Source organism: Podarcis erhardii (genome assembly GCF_964252035.2).
Source record: "Podarcis erhardii genome assembly, chromosome: Z".
Taxonomy (NCBI): domain Eukaryota; kingdom Metazoa; phylum Chordata; class Lepidosauria; order Squamata; family Lacertidae; genus Podarcis; species Podarcis erhardii.
Genome location: NC_138504.1, coordinates 37,644,463 through 37,661,347, shown reverse-complemented (window position 1 = coordinate 37,661,347; position 16,885 = coordinate 37,644,463). Strand labels below are relative to the sequence as shown.

Genomic DNA, 16,885 nt, shown 5'->3' with positions numbered 1-16,885 from the left:
CTTCCTCTATGGTGATAACATAAATTCTTCTGCAGTAAGATGTTGGTGAATATACTGTGTGATATTACACACAGAATTATGGAAGGGAGCTTCTGAGATGGTCAGTGATGTGCATTCATGTTTCATCCTTGGCCCCTTCATAGTTAGATTTATAAACGCAAGCAGGAAGATGTGCTTAATACCAGGCAACACTACACACACACACACACACACACACACACACACACACACTTTCTGGGCTTCGCTTGACCTGCTGTGATCTCGGTAGGTGTGCAGTGATGTGGGATAAATTCCAAATGTTGTGCAGGCTGAAGAAGAGGCAGGCAGGGGCTGAGAGAGGGAATGCTTCCTCTTATTCTCCTGGAATATAACGTCCCAACTCCTCACAGCCTCAGGATGTGAATGAGAGTATCTATTGCCATCAAAGATCACACCACGAATCTCACTCTTTTCTGTTCTCCTTGGAAGCTGCGGTAAACACCTCACCCCAAGTCCAGGAGATGATGCAGGCTGCTTACATTCTCTCTCTCTCTCCTGTCTCATCTGATGTATTAAATGCACTGACAAAGAGCAAACTGTGTCTGACTAGGACTGTCTTTGTATAAATAGGAGGAGCTCCTATTTTACTGCCACTGTAACTTGCACTTAGGGAGGGATGAATCTGTCAATTTCAGTTTGTCATTTTTTCCAGTCTTAAATACTGGAACTATTGAGTTCTTTAGGCTGCATTTTCTGATTTTTTAAACATATATTTTAAGAAATCCCCATGAAAATTCATCACCATTCTTGTGCAAGTTTTATCAATTAATCACATGTTTGCAGGCAAATATATGCATTTTTGCAAGCAATTTCCTCAGCGTAATGCACTTCTTAAAAAGCTACTTGTGCTGATATATGCATTTTGATGCACATTTCCCACTAATGTGTGCATTTTTGTACACACTGCTTGGGTGGAGAACTGCACCACTAAATTCAGAGAAGTGCAAATTTCAAAGGGCAGCCATGTTTCACTTCACACGTTGGTTGGCAAAGTGTGAATTAAGTCATTTCTCATTAAAATGCAAACAAAATAAAATCTCCCACTATCCCTACTTGTAGCATAATAATGTTTAATCACCACCACTGCCATCATTCAAGACTCACAATTCACAACTTTGCTTGTGTCTTCTATTTGCAATTCTTTCTCTCACTCGCATCCAACCATTTGCACTGTTTTGCACATCCACTGTTTCACATGGACACTGTTCACTCAACAGCTTAAGAGCTGACTTGTCATCCTATTGTTTCCTTTCCGTATCTGCTCTTTCTGTCTCCTTGGCATTTTGTGTGTCCCTATGTTGAAAATAACTTTTGAGCAGGTGGAGTGTTTGCAGACATTCCATAGCAGGCTAAGGCACTGGCTAGAGGGTTTGGTTCAATCAGCTGAAGCCAGAGATCTTGTAAGGCACAGCTGGTACGGCATCTACTTTGCATGCACAAGATCCCAGATTCAGTCCTAGCATCTCTGGATAGAACTGAGAGTGTCACCTGCCTGAAACCTTGGGAGAGCAGCCAGTGTAGCAATACTGAGCTAGATAGAACAGGTGGTCTCACTTAGTATAAGACAGCTTCCTAGATTGGTATTATTGTTGTTATTACTACAGGCAGCAACCATTTTGCATGGGGGTTCCATTCCAGGGGGACGTGGGTGGCGCTGTGGTCTAAACCACTGAGCCTTGGGCCTGCCGATCAGAAGGTCAGTGGTTCGAATCCCCGCGGCAGGGTGAGCTTCCATTGCTCAGTCCCAGCTCCTGCCAACCTAGCAGTTCGAAAGCATGCCAAAAAAAAAAAAAAAAAAAGTGCAAGTAGATTAACAGGTACTGCTCCGGCGGGAAGGTAAACAGCATTTCTGTGCGCTGCTCTGGTGTCAGTGTTCCGTTACGCCAGAAGCGGCTTAGTCATGCTGGCCACATGACCCAGAAAAACTCTGTGGAGTGGACAAACGCCGGCTCCCTTGGCCTGTAAAGCGAGATGAGCGCCTCAACCCCAAAGTCATTCGTGACTGGACTTAGCTGTCTGGGGTCCCTTTACCTTTCTTCCATTCCTAGACTTCGCATACATCAGCAGAGCACAAATAACACCCGCCCCCATTCCACCCTTTTCCAGGTCCAAAAGGAACCCAACGGTCAGCAGTCGTGTGTCAGCTGGACATGTGCAAAACGGTCACTGTCTGTAATTTTGTTTCTCTTGTCAAGGCTAACTTGATTATTGTTTTGCTTTGGCTTTTAGGAAATATGCAAACCAATTTTGGGGGTGGGAAAGGGAAATCTGTGTGTTCTGTTCTTTACTTTAATAACTGATAGGTAGGTGCCTCTGCAAACATAGCTTTGCCCTAAACTGCTTGGGACCAGGTTATGTGAAGAACCACCTGCACCACTCTGAGCCTGCCTGGCCTTTAAGACTGGCCACTGGTAAGATCCATCAGGCAGGGACGTTTCAGTGGTCGTTCTGTTTTTGTGGAACTCCTTCCATGGGAAACATGCTTGGCTTCCTCACTGACTGATTTTATATGGACTGCACTTCTGATTTTGTGTTGTGAACCTCTGAAGAACCTGAAAGGCGGTTTTAACATTTCTGAAATAAATTATTATCCTTAGCCACCTTGCTGCTTTATCACAAGAGGTTGCCTAGTGACCACTATAGGCCTACTAGCCTGTCCCCCCAAGTGACTGGAATTCTGAGGCCTAGCAACCATTGTAGGTCCATCAACTGCTGCATCAAATGGCTGAAATACTGAGGTCATACCAGTCGCCTAGTGACTACTATAGACCCACCAGCCTGTCCTCCAACCCAAAGTATCAAGGTGGTCATAGCATCATAGCAGTATAGAATTGTAGAGTTGGAAGGGACCCCAAGAGTCAACTGGGCCAACCCCTTGCAATCCAGGAATCTGTAATGCAATAGGTGGTGAAAATAGGTGTCAAAAACTAGATCCTGGACCAATGACCATTTAGTGCAGTGGCTCATAGAGTCTGGTAGTGAGAGCTGTGAGGCAGGCGAGGAAGTGACTGGTTAAGATTTACCAGAATTCACCAGCTGTGAATTCAGGAAATTTTAGGCCAGGGCTGGAAAACCTTTAGCCCTCCACATGTTGCTGGACCACAGTTCTCATAATCTCTAACCATTGGTTGTGCTGGCTGGTGCTGATGGGAATTGGAATCCAACAACACCTGGAGAGCCACAGATTCCCCAGATCTGCTTTATGCCCCATTTGCAAAATTGATCTACCATAGGGGTCCCTTTACCTGCTTTATGCCTCATTTGCAAAACACAGATCTACCATAGGGGTCCCTTTACCTTTTTACCATGCAGGGTTGTCATAAAAGTGACAGATCATTGTATGCAAAGCACTTTGAATGCTCAGAAAGCAGCATAGAAATGCCTCCACATGGGAGGTATGTGTCATGTTCGCCAAAATCAGGGCATCAAAGGTCAGTAGTTATTTTCAGTACCGAATTACCAGAGCCAGCCTCAGCAGCTGGTACCCTTGTGCAGCTACTAGCGCCTAAGTGCCTTGGTAGGACTCGGGTGTGACACTCGGCACTCCCACTCCCATAGCGCTTTGGCCCTCCAGATGTTGCTAAACAAAAACTCATTAGCCCAGCAAGCATGGCCAGTGGTTAGGGATGAGGGAGTTGTCGTTCAGCAACATCTGGAGAACTAAAGGTTCCCCATGATAGCAAAGTCACTTAAATATGGTTGAAGGAGTCCAGAAAGAAAAGTCTTGACAATACCTTACTGAGGAAATTGAGCAGCGTACAGTATATAATTTGATGAGGGGGGAAAACCAGGGGTGTTTTGTCCTTATTACTTCAGGCTTTGAAATCACAGGGCAATGTACAAGCATACAGAGGTAAAACTCCATTGGAACCACACAGCCAGGCAAAGCACAATGCTACCTTAATGAAGATCATGCCAGGGTTACTAATCAATACCCCCACCTGTCTTCCTCTTCACTAGTTGTCTTTAATATCAGCAGAGTTAACCCCTTGGTGAATGATCTCTGCTGTGGGACTTCCAATGCCCCACAGGTGCTCTCAAGGGATTATTATTTGTTGGCACATTGTGGGTCATTAAAATGCTGGGTGGTTCACCTGCCACCGAGTGGGATGCTGCTTCCTGCCACTACAGTTAAGCCCACCTTGGGGTACAGTGGCATGAGGGGCACATCAGATGGCACACTGCCTGTGCAGGAAGCTCCAGCCCAGAGCCAGTGCTGTGAAAGATTACAGGGAACGGCTGCACCTCCACTTCCTTCCGCAGCCCCCTTTTCCATTTATATTTCCACCCTGGTGTGAAATGTGATTTGCCTTAATAGCAACCCTTCCAGGCAGAACTTAGCAGGTATGAACGATGGCACGCCAGCTGAATCCAGAACGGAGTGTGGATAAATGCTTCTGTGATTCAGCAGAGCTATCGCTGCCATCAGCACTTAAAAGCATCTCCTGCGTGGGGGGGTGGGGGTTGACTATAGTTGAAGTCCCACCTCCAGTTTGTGACCTTGGCAAGGTACCCCTACAGGGAATGGGGGGACAGACAGAAAGGTTCCTCCCCCCACCGAGAGTAGTTTTGCAGCTGCAAGGAAGAGACTTCACCCGAGGGGGAACCCGTACGCATCTATAGCCTGCCTGGCCCTAATGCGACTTGACAGAAGCATGAGCAGAGAGAAGAAAGGAAGAATGGAGAGAGGAGAATTCAGGATATTTCTTGAAAGCTGCTGAAGAACTAGGTTTTTGGGTGCGGGGCAGGGGTGTCAAGGAGAACAAGTCTAAAAAAGCTTTTTGCTTTTTTGCTGAAAGAGAGAACTGGATGCCAGGTTTAAACGCCAAAAATAAAGGTGCCCCTGGAGCTTGGGGGACCTGGTCTACACAGTGCTCCTGAAAATATTGTGGTCTCACACTCTTAAGGCTTGAAACATGCCTTGGTGCTCATGGCAGAAGGTACACAATGTACCTTCTAAGAGCACGTAATCAACACTACATAGGAGTTCATTGATGGAGGCCAGCTAAAAGGCAAATATATTGATGGAGAATAGCTAAATGGAGCTTCCATGTTTAGGCACAGTATACCTGAAGGACCAGAGGCTTTGAGTAACCATCAGAGCAGCTTAGTTCTTTCCCGCTGTACTTCTGGGGTGGGGAATTTTTTTGGCTTTGAAGGCCAGGTCCTTGTCAGCATTGGCCTTGCATTTCAAATTTGACAGGTAGATGGGATGGCCCACTTGTCAGTCACACAGTGTCATTAAGACACCATGTGATTAACAGGTGGGCCATCCCATCCGCTTCTCAAAATCCTTTTCACAGGGTCCCAAGCCTGTGTACTTCCTAGAGGCATTGAAATGGCTACGTCTGGTTTGCCACAGTGAGAACAGGATGTTGGACCAGATGGGCATCTGGCCTCATCCAGCAGGGCTTGTCTTACATTATTGTGCTGCTGGGAAGAAAATTCTGTGCTTGGTCTGATCCAGCATGGCAGCACCTGCATAGTTACGAAAATGTCCCTTTTCTAGTGCTTATTCTACAACGTCAGAGCAGTTATCTAATGCAGCAGGCTTGGTTTGTTCATCAATCATTGTGCATCTCTAGGGAACTCTGCAACTACTCTCTGTCTTCCTCTGCATTCTAAAGACCTTGCTGCTGATTGCCAACTTCTTCTTTTTTATTGGGCTATGCTCCTCTGTCTTTAATAGCAGCATGGCATGCCAGAAAATTAAGGAGACAAAGCTTTTCCTGTATAGAGAATGAAGTCTGGGAAGAGATTCCGTTGCTCAATTTGTATTTGCTGGGCAACTTTCAAAGGCAGAGGAGCAGGGTCCAGGGGGGAAAGCTGGCCACCAACCTTCTATCTATTAATGTGTAGGGCTGAAAGCAGAGCTGGGGGAAATTCGGTCCTTGGGTCCAAATGCAGCTCTCCAGGCCTCTCCATCTGCACCTCGGGACTCAACCCAGGTTACATCTCCTCAGCCACAAACCCTCTCCCAAAACCACATTCCCCACCAGATCTGCTCTGCAACCTCCTTGTTACAACTAATTCTATTTCCACGCCTGTTACTTTACAATTTATTCCTTGAATATGTAAGGAAAGATGTTGGAAGAGAGTCAACAGGAGGCTACTCTCTCAGGATGTCCCCAAACTGGCACTAATATAATAAAATGCTAAGCAGGAGATCAGCATCCCTGTGTAAGATCTCTTTCCACTGCTCACCCTCCTGATGAGCTTTGTCTCTCCAGAACAGCTGCAAAGTTGCTGCGTTTCGCAGCAATCTGGGAAGAAGCCACACTAAAGTAATTGGTTCAGAGATACAAATTGCCTTTGCTCACAAGGGCACAGTGTGCAAAAAGAATGGAGGGTCTTGGGTCAGCCAGCCATTTTACTCGTTAGTCCTAATCATCTTGGACAGGGGAGTCTAACATATCTTATACTTCTCATCTCTTTCTTGACCCCATACCTCATAATCTTTTTTGATGATTTAGCTTATGAGGCAGTTTATACCCACTCACACACTTTAGCCCCCAAATCTGTTAAATATTGTGGAAAGTTGTCTGTATGCTGTGCAATCTAGGCACCTCTTAAGATATCATAACCACATTGTCTGTGACGTATCCTGAGATCAAGGAGCAGGTTTTTTTTTAAAAAAATATTTATTACTTTTTAAAAAGGAAAAAGAAACAAGAGAGAAAAAAAAAGAACAAGAACAAGAAAAAAATAAAACAATACAATACAATATATAAACCATACAAAACACAACCTTAACACATTATCTAACACAATGAAGTAAACAAAACAAAACAAAAATAATTTAAAAACATACATCATACCTTTTCCATATTCTAACTTTCATTCCCTTATATCATCGACCTCCTCTCACCTCCCTCTTTGTATTCCACTTCCACTAATTGTTTCAGCAATTCCTTTCCATCTTTCTCCATTTTCTATCATATAAATGTCTTAACATATTTTTAATCTTATTTCCATTAAAATTAATATACTTATTTAAGCTTAACTCCTTATAGCATTTCTACTAAGGCCATAAAAATTCATTCCAACATTTTCCTGTCACTCATTAATTTTACAATATTTCTATATATAGACTTTAAATCTTCCAATCTTCTTCCACCATCTCCTCTCCCCGGTCTCGGGCTCTGCCAGACACTTCCGTCCACTCCATACAGTCCATCAACCTGGAGATCTTATGTCCGAGGCTCTTAACTCTTTTCCACGTCCTTCTGCAGTTTTTCTTCATATTCTTTGATGCTAAAGAGCAGATCTCGAGGAAACTCCAATCCAACGACACCTCCACTCCCTCTCGACAGGTCAGCCAAATTTCCACAATTAAAGCTAGGATCCATAAAGTATTTCAGGGCATATTTCAAAATTCCTCCAACTCCAAAGGCCCCCCGAGCTCCAATCTCCTCCTGACCCAAGTCAGTGTCCCAAAAGTCAGTTAATCCCTGCATAGAGGGATCTTTCCAACTTTCCTTTTCCAGTCCAGGCCAGGCTCTGATCTTCAGAGTCTGACTTTTTCTAGTTTCAGTCATAAAGGGCCTCAACTTATAGTCTTCAATTTGCCTCTGTAAGACTAAGGCTCCCCCTTGTATTGCTTTAGGTTCGACAACAGCAACTTTCTCCTTCTCCTTTTCAACAATTTGTCCTGTTAAAATAGATTCCTGTGCCAAATCCTGAATAATTTCTGTATTGGTGCTCACTTTTGGTCCCAGAATGTCAGTTTTAGTAATCATAACATCCATTTTTTTATGAAGCTGTTCCAACAAATAGTTTATCTTGCAAAATGCAGTTACTAAGGCTTCTCCTGTCGACATTCTCAAATGTCCAAGGTCAATCTCTAGTTCCCACACTTCTTATCAAGCAGCTGGAGATTTCCCAGCTCCACTCTTGTAACAGTTTCAAAAGCTCCCTCTAGAGGGGAACAGTCTCCATTTGTATCAATCCTTTCAAAGAAAGTTCAAAAAGTAAAGTTGGTTTCAATTTTCAGTTACTTTTCCTCCCTTTTAAACGCAGAGGCGGACAATGGAAACAATATATTTCTCTTATTCAACCGACTGTCAACATCCGTTCTCTTCGCTGTCAATGAACTCTCCCAAAAGGTCAATCACTGTCAGTCCATTCCCAGGTTCAGAGCAGTGGCAATTTAATTCTAATCACTCTCTCCTGCAGGATACACGGTCCAAAATTTCCCCCCTCTTCTCCTGCTTCCAAGGGGGGTCTAATAATTTCAATCGATGGAAGTTTAATCCTTTACATAAGGCTTTCCAAGACCTTAACTTGTAAGCTCTTTGCTTCAGTCTATTTACAAAAGGGGAAGGTGGACTTCCTGTTTTGAACCTTCCCCGTTCGATGTCAAATTGAGGTATTTAAAGATCCAATTTTCTGTACTACTCACGGGTTGTTGTTTAAAGTCCAATTGTCCACAGGAAAAAGTCAGCGCTCTCCGGCAGCAGCAATGCGGCTTCACTCCGTGAAAGAAGCAGTCGATTCAAAGCACCGCGCCGCTCACCCCACGTCACTCCGGATCCCCAAAACAGGGTTTCCCTGCGAGTAGGGGAGGCGCAAAGGGTGCCAGCCGAATCCCAAGTTCACAGGCTTCTTCCACCTGTGATTTCAGTGGGTCTCCGCCTTCACCGTGGCGGTTCAGACCCTACTTTTCACGGAGCAAGTTCCTCCCGATCGGAGGAGCTCTGCCATTGCCAGAGGCGCTAACCCGGAAGTCCAAGGAGCAGGTTTTTGCCTATTTTTGGATATGATTGGATGCCATCATGAATCAAGATGGTGGACTGAAACTTTCAAAACAGCACTGATCTTAACCAAATATTGCATTACAATCCTTGAAATCAAGGAGCAGGTTTTCGTTTATATTTGGATACAAATGCACACCTTTTTGAATCAAGGTGGGTGGCCAACTGGTTTTTAAAACTAATGTTTGATTTCTTACCATTCCCAAGCAACGCCATGGACTAGGCTACTAATACCTACGGGCATGACCTCTTGCTTAAATAATAGCCCTTTTTTCCCTACTGTGAAATGTGTGTCTACGGTCACCTCCAGGTGATCTCTTTATTGGGTATTCATCTTGATTTGTTTCCACAATGTTTGTGGGGAGGTTAGATGACACTGGCTGTTTACTGAGCATTTATTTATTTAGAGCACTTATACCCTGCTCTTCAGCCAAAAAGGCCCCCTAGAGTAGCTTACGTAAAATTAATTAAAGCAGGACAGTGCCTGATGGACCTGGACATTCGGCAAAGAATGAACCCTGCTTCCTATCTCTCCCAGTCAGGCGGAGAGCATTCATTCTAATTTGTCTGCGGGGAGTTTATACTGTGTTGTGTTGTTATCCCACATATTCCAATGCATTTCCCCTTCACTTTCCTTATCACAAAAAGTCCAATCTGGGGATGGAATGCCAAGTCAACTTTAATTGCACAACTTGGACCTGCCGAAATGTAACTGACTCCCATCTGAAAATAGCAGCCGCCTGGAAGTGTGCACTCTCTCACAATCTCAATCTCTCCCTCTATCATGCATCCAGACGGCTGACTTCTATTTTTATGAAATAATTGTTCCACCGTATGCTGCATGGGGAATTACAGTTAACCTTTTGAATTTTAAGGGTGTAGGGGGTATAGGAAAGAGGAAGAAATCTGAATTAATTAAAGGCAAGCTTAACTAATTCTCACTTTCCAAAATAATGCACAAACTGAAGTGCAGCCACTGTTTGAAATTTGCACTTCCCCAAGTTTTGCAATGCAGTCCTCCAGCCAAGTAACACATACAAATATGGAATTACTGAGGTAAAGTGTGCATATAAATGCATATGTTAGTGAAACTAGTCTACAAAGGTTATATTACTGGAAATTTATTTTCAAAAATATATGTGGCTGGTTAAAATGCATACGAAAATGTGTTTATTAGGGTAAATTCACTAAAATGTGGATGAATTTTCATAATGACTTTATTTCCCCCCTCTCCTGCAAATTAACATAGTAATATGGAGAACTGAACTGGAAAAAAATGAGAAGCTGCGAGAAACCGAAACAAGCATGTTTGAAATTGACATATAGCTCCTTTTGTGTGTGTTCATTTTTTAGTGTTTCAGTCACACTAGTGGGCACAACACAGCTGTGTGGGTGGGAAAGAGATGGTGCATCTGAGCATGCCATTTAAAAATAGCAACACTATCATCTATCATTGTAGTCCATTTTTAAAAAATGCACAAGAGCCCTTTTTAAACTTAGGGACTGCTGTCTGATGTTATCAGTAGAGGTGTGCTCAAGGGCCTGTGCGTCGATATAGCCACCCACCTAGCGTGTCATTGCACACATCAAACCCATGCCTCTTAAAAAGACAGAAGAAGAGTGCCTGGGAAGCCTTCAGCCTGCCTGGTCCCCTCTAGATGTTTCAGTCTACAATTCCCATCAGCTCCAGCTGCATTAAGATGATCTACACCTGCAGAGATGGTTCTGCTTTTCTGCTCTACCACCAAGCAGCCATATTCATATTTTACAAATGAGAAGCACTGAGACTGAGAGATTTTGCGCGCGCACACACACACACACCAAAATTGCTAGAAATTTTACTTGCCATTGTTAAACTACTGGGAATCAGGAACACGTACTGATCTCCTGCAGCAAATTGCATAGGGTAGAACTCAAATCTAGCTCCTGCATACCCCCACCCATTTTTATTAGGAAAGCAGAAAGGTGCCTTGCAGCCAGCAAGTTAATCCATTGCCCCATCTAGCTCATTATCCTCTCTAACGAGTAGCATAGTTCTCCAGTGGCTTAGACAGGATGTTTTGCCTGTCCTATCTGGAGATAGCATAGAATTCATCCTGGGACTTTCTGCGTGCAGAATATGTGCTCTGACACCGAGTTGCGTTCTGTCACCTTCAACAACTGGGGCAGGGAGGAGGAAGATTATTATCCCATGGGATTCAAAAGCAACGCAGACAGTGTCTGGCCCTGGAATATCCCAGTGGCTCACAGTCACCCTGCCCTATAGCTGAAGCGATTGGGGCAGGCAGTCCAGGCAGCCGAAGCCTTGGTTGTTGGTATGTAGGCCACATAAGGAAACTTGAGCCTTTACTCACAGAGTGACGGCACCAATTGTATCTATTTCTGAAGGCCTTGTGCCCCTGACTGGCCCGATTTGCTGTTGCCGCCGAACCTTCCCAGCGATTTGGTGAAACAGGCACTCCAGCTGATTAGAAACACCAGAACGTTTATGCCCCTGAACGATGTGCCATGACACAGGCTAATTGGAGGCTGAAAGAAGAGTGCCCAAGGTTACTCTAGTGGGTCTGTGGTGAATGTGAGACTCTTTGTGTGGGCATAGGTCTCTTGAAGGCCTTAAGTATAGAGAGCCTGTGTGGAGCAAGTGTTTCCAGCCTTTTGGGGCATAGGGCTATGTTTGGAAGCTCAGGGAACTCCCCCAGGCACCACAAAATACCCATTTCACAGAAAGAGAAGCAAAGATGCTCAGAACCCCAACTTCCTCCGAAAAAACAGGAAAAACATCTACACAGTACACTCACACCCATACAAGTCAAATCCTTTCTGTTTTTAAAAAATGTGATGGGCATTGGGCTTTTGTGGGCACCAAGGACATGTCTGAGGGCACAATAGGGTCCCCAGGTGTTACACCGGGGGTCCCAAGAGCTAGAATGTCAAACTAAGACAGTGGGTGCCAGGGTTCAAATCCCCACTCAGCCATGTCACTCACTGGGCGACCTGGAGTCAGCTTCTATATTCCTCAGCCTACCTTACTTCAGCACAAACTTTAGGAATTACTGCTAAACAGACCTTTGGCAACCATCTTCCAAAGCCAAGCTACCTTTTGATTGACTGTCATTATCTTGTCATCGCTCCCCAACAATATTTGACAGGTGCATGTGTTTTCTCTCTTATATAATTCTGTTTATATCCCACTTTTCCTTCAAAGTGGGCTTTTGCAAACATGGCATGCATGATCTCCTCATCTGTTATACAGTACTTTCAACAACATTGTGATGTAAATCCAACTGAAAAATAGTGGTTGGCCCAAAGGCACCCAGTGACCTTCATGGCTGAATGGAGTTTTGAACCTGGGTCCCAGTGCTATCATGGCACTATGTAAAAACTAAGCCCTACTTACACACTCAAAAAGTAAACATTTTAATGGTGTAAGTATGCCTTTCAGATACACACACACACACACACACACACACACTTCAGCTGGAAGTCTGAGAGCGTTGCTTTAAATGTTTAAAGTGAACAAAATACTAATCAGAGGAGGCTGCTTGTTATTTGATTTGGGTGAATCTCATGTTCCCACTTTTATGTTCAGTTTGCCGCATTTCTGAAGCAATCTGTGGATTACTATTTTTAAGTCACAAAAATTCACCAGCATTTTAGTAGTCATTGCTCCTAATAGACACATTTTTGTATGCAATTTTGCAAGCAATTTCCCCTAATGCAATGCATTTTCATATGTTATTTTTGTAGCACCCTGCTTGTGGTTAACGCTTAGCTGGAATGAAATATTCAACGCAGCAATAGAGAAATTAAAATAGTAATTTATTTGTCAGACAAATAAATAAGAGGCACAGTGGTACATGGTTACCAAGCTCTGGCCTGGCCTCCTGCCATTCTGGCCAGCACTTATATTCCCTTAATCCAGCCCCCTTTGCTCCTCCTGTGGCTGCCTCTGTCCAATCAGCCTGGTTGAAATTCCTATTGGCTGTTTGCTAGAACCAATCACAAAAGATACACCCACAAAAGATACACCCATTTCCTTGCCCTTATAAGGGAGACAAAGAGCTATATATATGACATATAAGTAATAATATATCTTACATGGAATCTTAATTACCAGCTCACCTCTTGCCCTCCTTGCCCTATTGCCTTCTAAAACAAATGTTTAATCTTACATTTTTATGTTCAACAGATGTCAAGGATCTTGAGTTTCACATCAACATTGAAAGATTTCCTTCATTTAATGTTTCTAAACAAATGCCTGACAACTATATATCAAGACTGCTTGGATGGCGTCTTCTGTCTGGCGGGGGGGGGGCTAGGCTCATTTGCCCCTCTGGTCTCCTATTGCAATATGACTCTATGAAATAAGAATCTAGCATTCCTTAAATCCTTTGCATAATTACATTTAAGCCAATATATTTAAGCTAATATATTTCATACATTTATCATAGGTAGCCTCTTAAAAGAATAAAGCTTTTCAAAGTAAAAAGGAAGAAACTCAGTAAAACAGCTTTTAAAAGAAGCCTCTTCAGTTTAAGAAAGAATGGCTTTAGAAAAAGACTTCCCCAAAAATGCTCTCTTTCTTCTAGCTAAATGTTTTTCCCCATTTGCTCCTGGCCTTTGAACCTTAGAAAGAAGATCTGGCTCATTTTACTGGGAGGCACATTAGTATTATCTTACCCCATTCCTAATGGTGTTTTTTCAGCCTTGGGGCAGCATATGTAATTCTCCCTTTTTATGACTTTGAGAATTGTTTTTCTACTATAAATCAATGGGGCCCTCTTGTCTTAGGAGAATGGCCAAGGTTTTCTCTGCCTGGCATGAAACATTTGAAAATCCTTTTTTAAGCTCATTTTTAAATACAAGCCTTGATTGAAATATATAGAAGCTTTGATAAAAATGCAGGCTTATGGTTAGGTGCCTCATTTTCACTAATATATGCATTTTTATGTACAGTGCTGTTTGCTTTTTGGTCAAAGAACCACATTGCAAAAATCTGGAGAACTTCAAATTTGAAAGGATATCTGTGTTTTGGTTTACATATTATTTGAGGCAAATTACGTAGGTTTGCATTAAAATGTGAACATTTTTTGTTAGCCTTTATTTTTCAGTTTAGGGAAATGCTTACGCAGTGTGAATTATAGTAAAATATTAAGCAGGTTTGAATAACACTTTTGTTTTCATTATACTGTACCAGTTATGCGCCTTAACTGCCTTAACAGGTTCCCAGAGTGAACTGTGGGTAGCCAGTGGTTAAAGGGTTACGCTGTGTTTTCTCGAATGTATTTAATAAACATGTACCATACAGTTTCAAAATTGCCTTCTGTCTTCCATGTGAAATGAAATGAATTTCTACCCTAATGGTTACCACTTTAGATAATTATTTTAACCTTTTGCCTTAGACAGCTCGTCTCTCTAATTCTCTGCCTTGTTTTCTCTCTCTTCTGCTCCAGCCTTATTTCTGGACATCATCATTGTGGCTGGCTTACAGAAGATGGCCAAGCGAAAGGGCCCATATGACGTAAGCCCAGGCCTGTTGGACTACTTGACCATGGACGTCTATGCTTTTCCAGCAGGACACGCCAGCCGAGCTGCCATGGTATCCAAGTTCTTCCTCAACCATCTGGTCTTAGCTGTACCACTCCGGATCTTAATTGTGATCTGGGCCTTCTTGGTGGGACTTTCCCGGATCATGGTTGGGCGGCACCATGTCACCGACGTCCTTTCTGGATTCGCGTTTGGCTATTTGCAGTTTAGGCTGGTGGAGGTGATGTGGATGTCTTCTAATACTTGCCAGATGTTGATCTCCATGTGGTGAAACAGCAGCAACGCACTGTCCTTTCCCCCTTATTTTTACATAATGAAGACTTGAATACACTTTTTAAAAAGTGAAAGATTTCGAAAACGAAACACGGTACACAAACCTCCACATGCTGGGAATGAGTATCAACTTCCACCAGGGTGGTGAAGACCTGGTTGCATCTATTATAGCACAATGTCTTGGGATGATTTCTTGCCGGTTGTGCTGCCAAGACCCGCTGCTACATTTTGCCATGTTTTCTTGACTCCCAAGTGGATGGAAAAGTAATTTGGTTGTAGGGCGAGAACACAATTACATTCTGTTGCTGTTTGTTTGTTTAGATGGCACGCTCTTGACACTGTTGGAATGCCTACCCCTTGTTGTTGAATGTGGTTGTGCATTGATTTTATTTCGTGGAGGCCAGGAAATTTGATGTGAAGTGAATTATAAGGTTGCAATCTGGAGCTCTATGATTCAGTCCCTAAGTCATACTCAGGGTAGGCCCACTAAAATCAGTTGACTTAAGGTCCTCATCTACACTAAGCATTTTAAAGAAGGACCGTGCCCGCCATGGCTTACCCCTATAAATCCTGGAAATGTAGTTTGTTATGGTGCTGAGAGTTGTTAGGAAACCTTTGTTGCCTTCATAGAACTTCAGTTCCCAGAGCTCGCTGCGAAGAGGGATGGACTGTTTAACCACCCTGGGAAATGTGGCTCTGTGAGGGGAATAGGGGTCTCCTGACAACTTGCAGCGGCTTTAACAAACCACATAATTCTTTAGGGGAAGCCATGACTTTTTAAAATGGCATGACACTGTTTTAAATGTATGCAACTTCATCACATCCAGCAATTTCAATGGGTCTACTCTGAGTAGGGCTAACATCAGCTATCTCTTAAAATTCCTTAAAGCAGCAAGATCTGAGGGCATTTATTTGCTCCTGTTGCTGCAATTAGCATGATTCTAATTTTTTCTGCTCAGCAGACTACAGATGGGTGACACTAGGGTGGCTACTTAACATAACACCAAAGAAAAGAGGACACAGATTCACATAAAATTTGCATGTACCACTTCATATGTATGCATGCAAATACAGTGAATATGGTTATAATTTAAATAGAAATACACAGACAGAGACTAGGTGACCTGCTTGTCTCAGGGCTAGCCATTGATGGATGGCTTCAAGGTGCTGGCCAGGATGATGGGAGTTGTAATCCAAAACATGTGGATGGCACCAGCTTGGTGAAGAGTGAAGTAAGTTAGTGCTGAGTGAAACCATGTCTGCCTTACTTCTTGCTGCCTTGAGCAATTTAAACCTATCGTCCAGAATCCCAGATTGCAACTGTCACTCTCCCACCCTCTGCTGCAGTGAATTGCAATTCTATTTGGGTTACTTGCATCCATTGTCCCTCATGCAAGCCAGGCACAGAGCCAGAAATTAACAAATAATAAAGGATATGTCAAGTTTGGCAATGGGTTTCTTCCCCCCTTAATTCAATTAAGTATTTAAAGTCTTCCAAGGAGGAACCATTAGGATGGTGCATGCATCAGTAGCGGAACATCTGCTTTGCATGCAGAAGGTCCCAGGTTCAGTCCCCAGTGGCATCTCCAGGTAGGGGTGGGGGAGACTTCTGCCTGAAACCCTGGAGAGCCTCTGCCAGTCAGCACAGGCAATACTGAACAAGATGGGCCATTGGCCTGACTCAGGAGAAGGCAGCATCCTTTGTTTCCAGGTTGATGTTGCAGGATTGAGACCTAGTGCAACCCAGAATGGGGTGAGAATGCATTTTAAAGACAAGGCGGATGTCACATCCCAGAATCTACAGGCCAAAAGGGAGAGGGAGTTAGCAGACCCACCAAGTGCCCCTACTTTCCAGGGACATCCCTGATTGAAAGAAGCCGTCCCAGAATGTCCCGCTTTTCCTTAGGACATCCCTATTTTCATTGGAGAAATGTTGGAGGGTATGGAGTTATCCAGTTCCCCAAGCCATCTGAAGGCAATCCTGTTTAGGGAAGTTTTTTTTTTAAATATTTCATGTTTTATTGTGTTTTTATATACATTGGAAGCTGCCCAGAGTGGCTGGGGCAACCCAGTAAGATGTGTGGGGTATAAACAGTAAAATTATCATTATGGAATGGGATGTCCTGATTTTCATCAGAGAAATGTTGGAGGGTATGAGTTAGTTGAGAGTAAAAGGTAACCCACTGGGGATCAAATACGGTGAAACTGTCCAGAAATTACACACAGTGCAAGAGCGGCTTCAAATCTCCACCAACTTCCAAGAGTTACTTCAC

At 43.5% G+C, this 16,885-nt stretch overlaps 1 protein-coding gene across 1 annotated transcript in view; it reads left to right on the top strand.

Moving 5' to 3' along the window:
• The window catches only part of PLPP7 (phospholipid phosphatase 7 (inactive)), a 28,112-nt gene extending 11,499 nt beyond the window's left edge, over positions 1–16,613 (top strand). The window contains exon 2 of the mRNA XM_081848473.1: positions 14,246–16,613. Coding sequence (XP_081704599.1) covers positions 14,246–14,610 — 365 coding nt within the window. The 3' untranslated portion in view covers positions 14,611–16,613. The remainder of the gene's footprint in view (positions 1–14,245) is intronic.
• Positions 16,614–16,885: the final 272 nt, after the last annotated feature.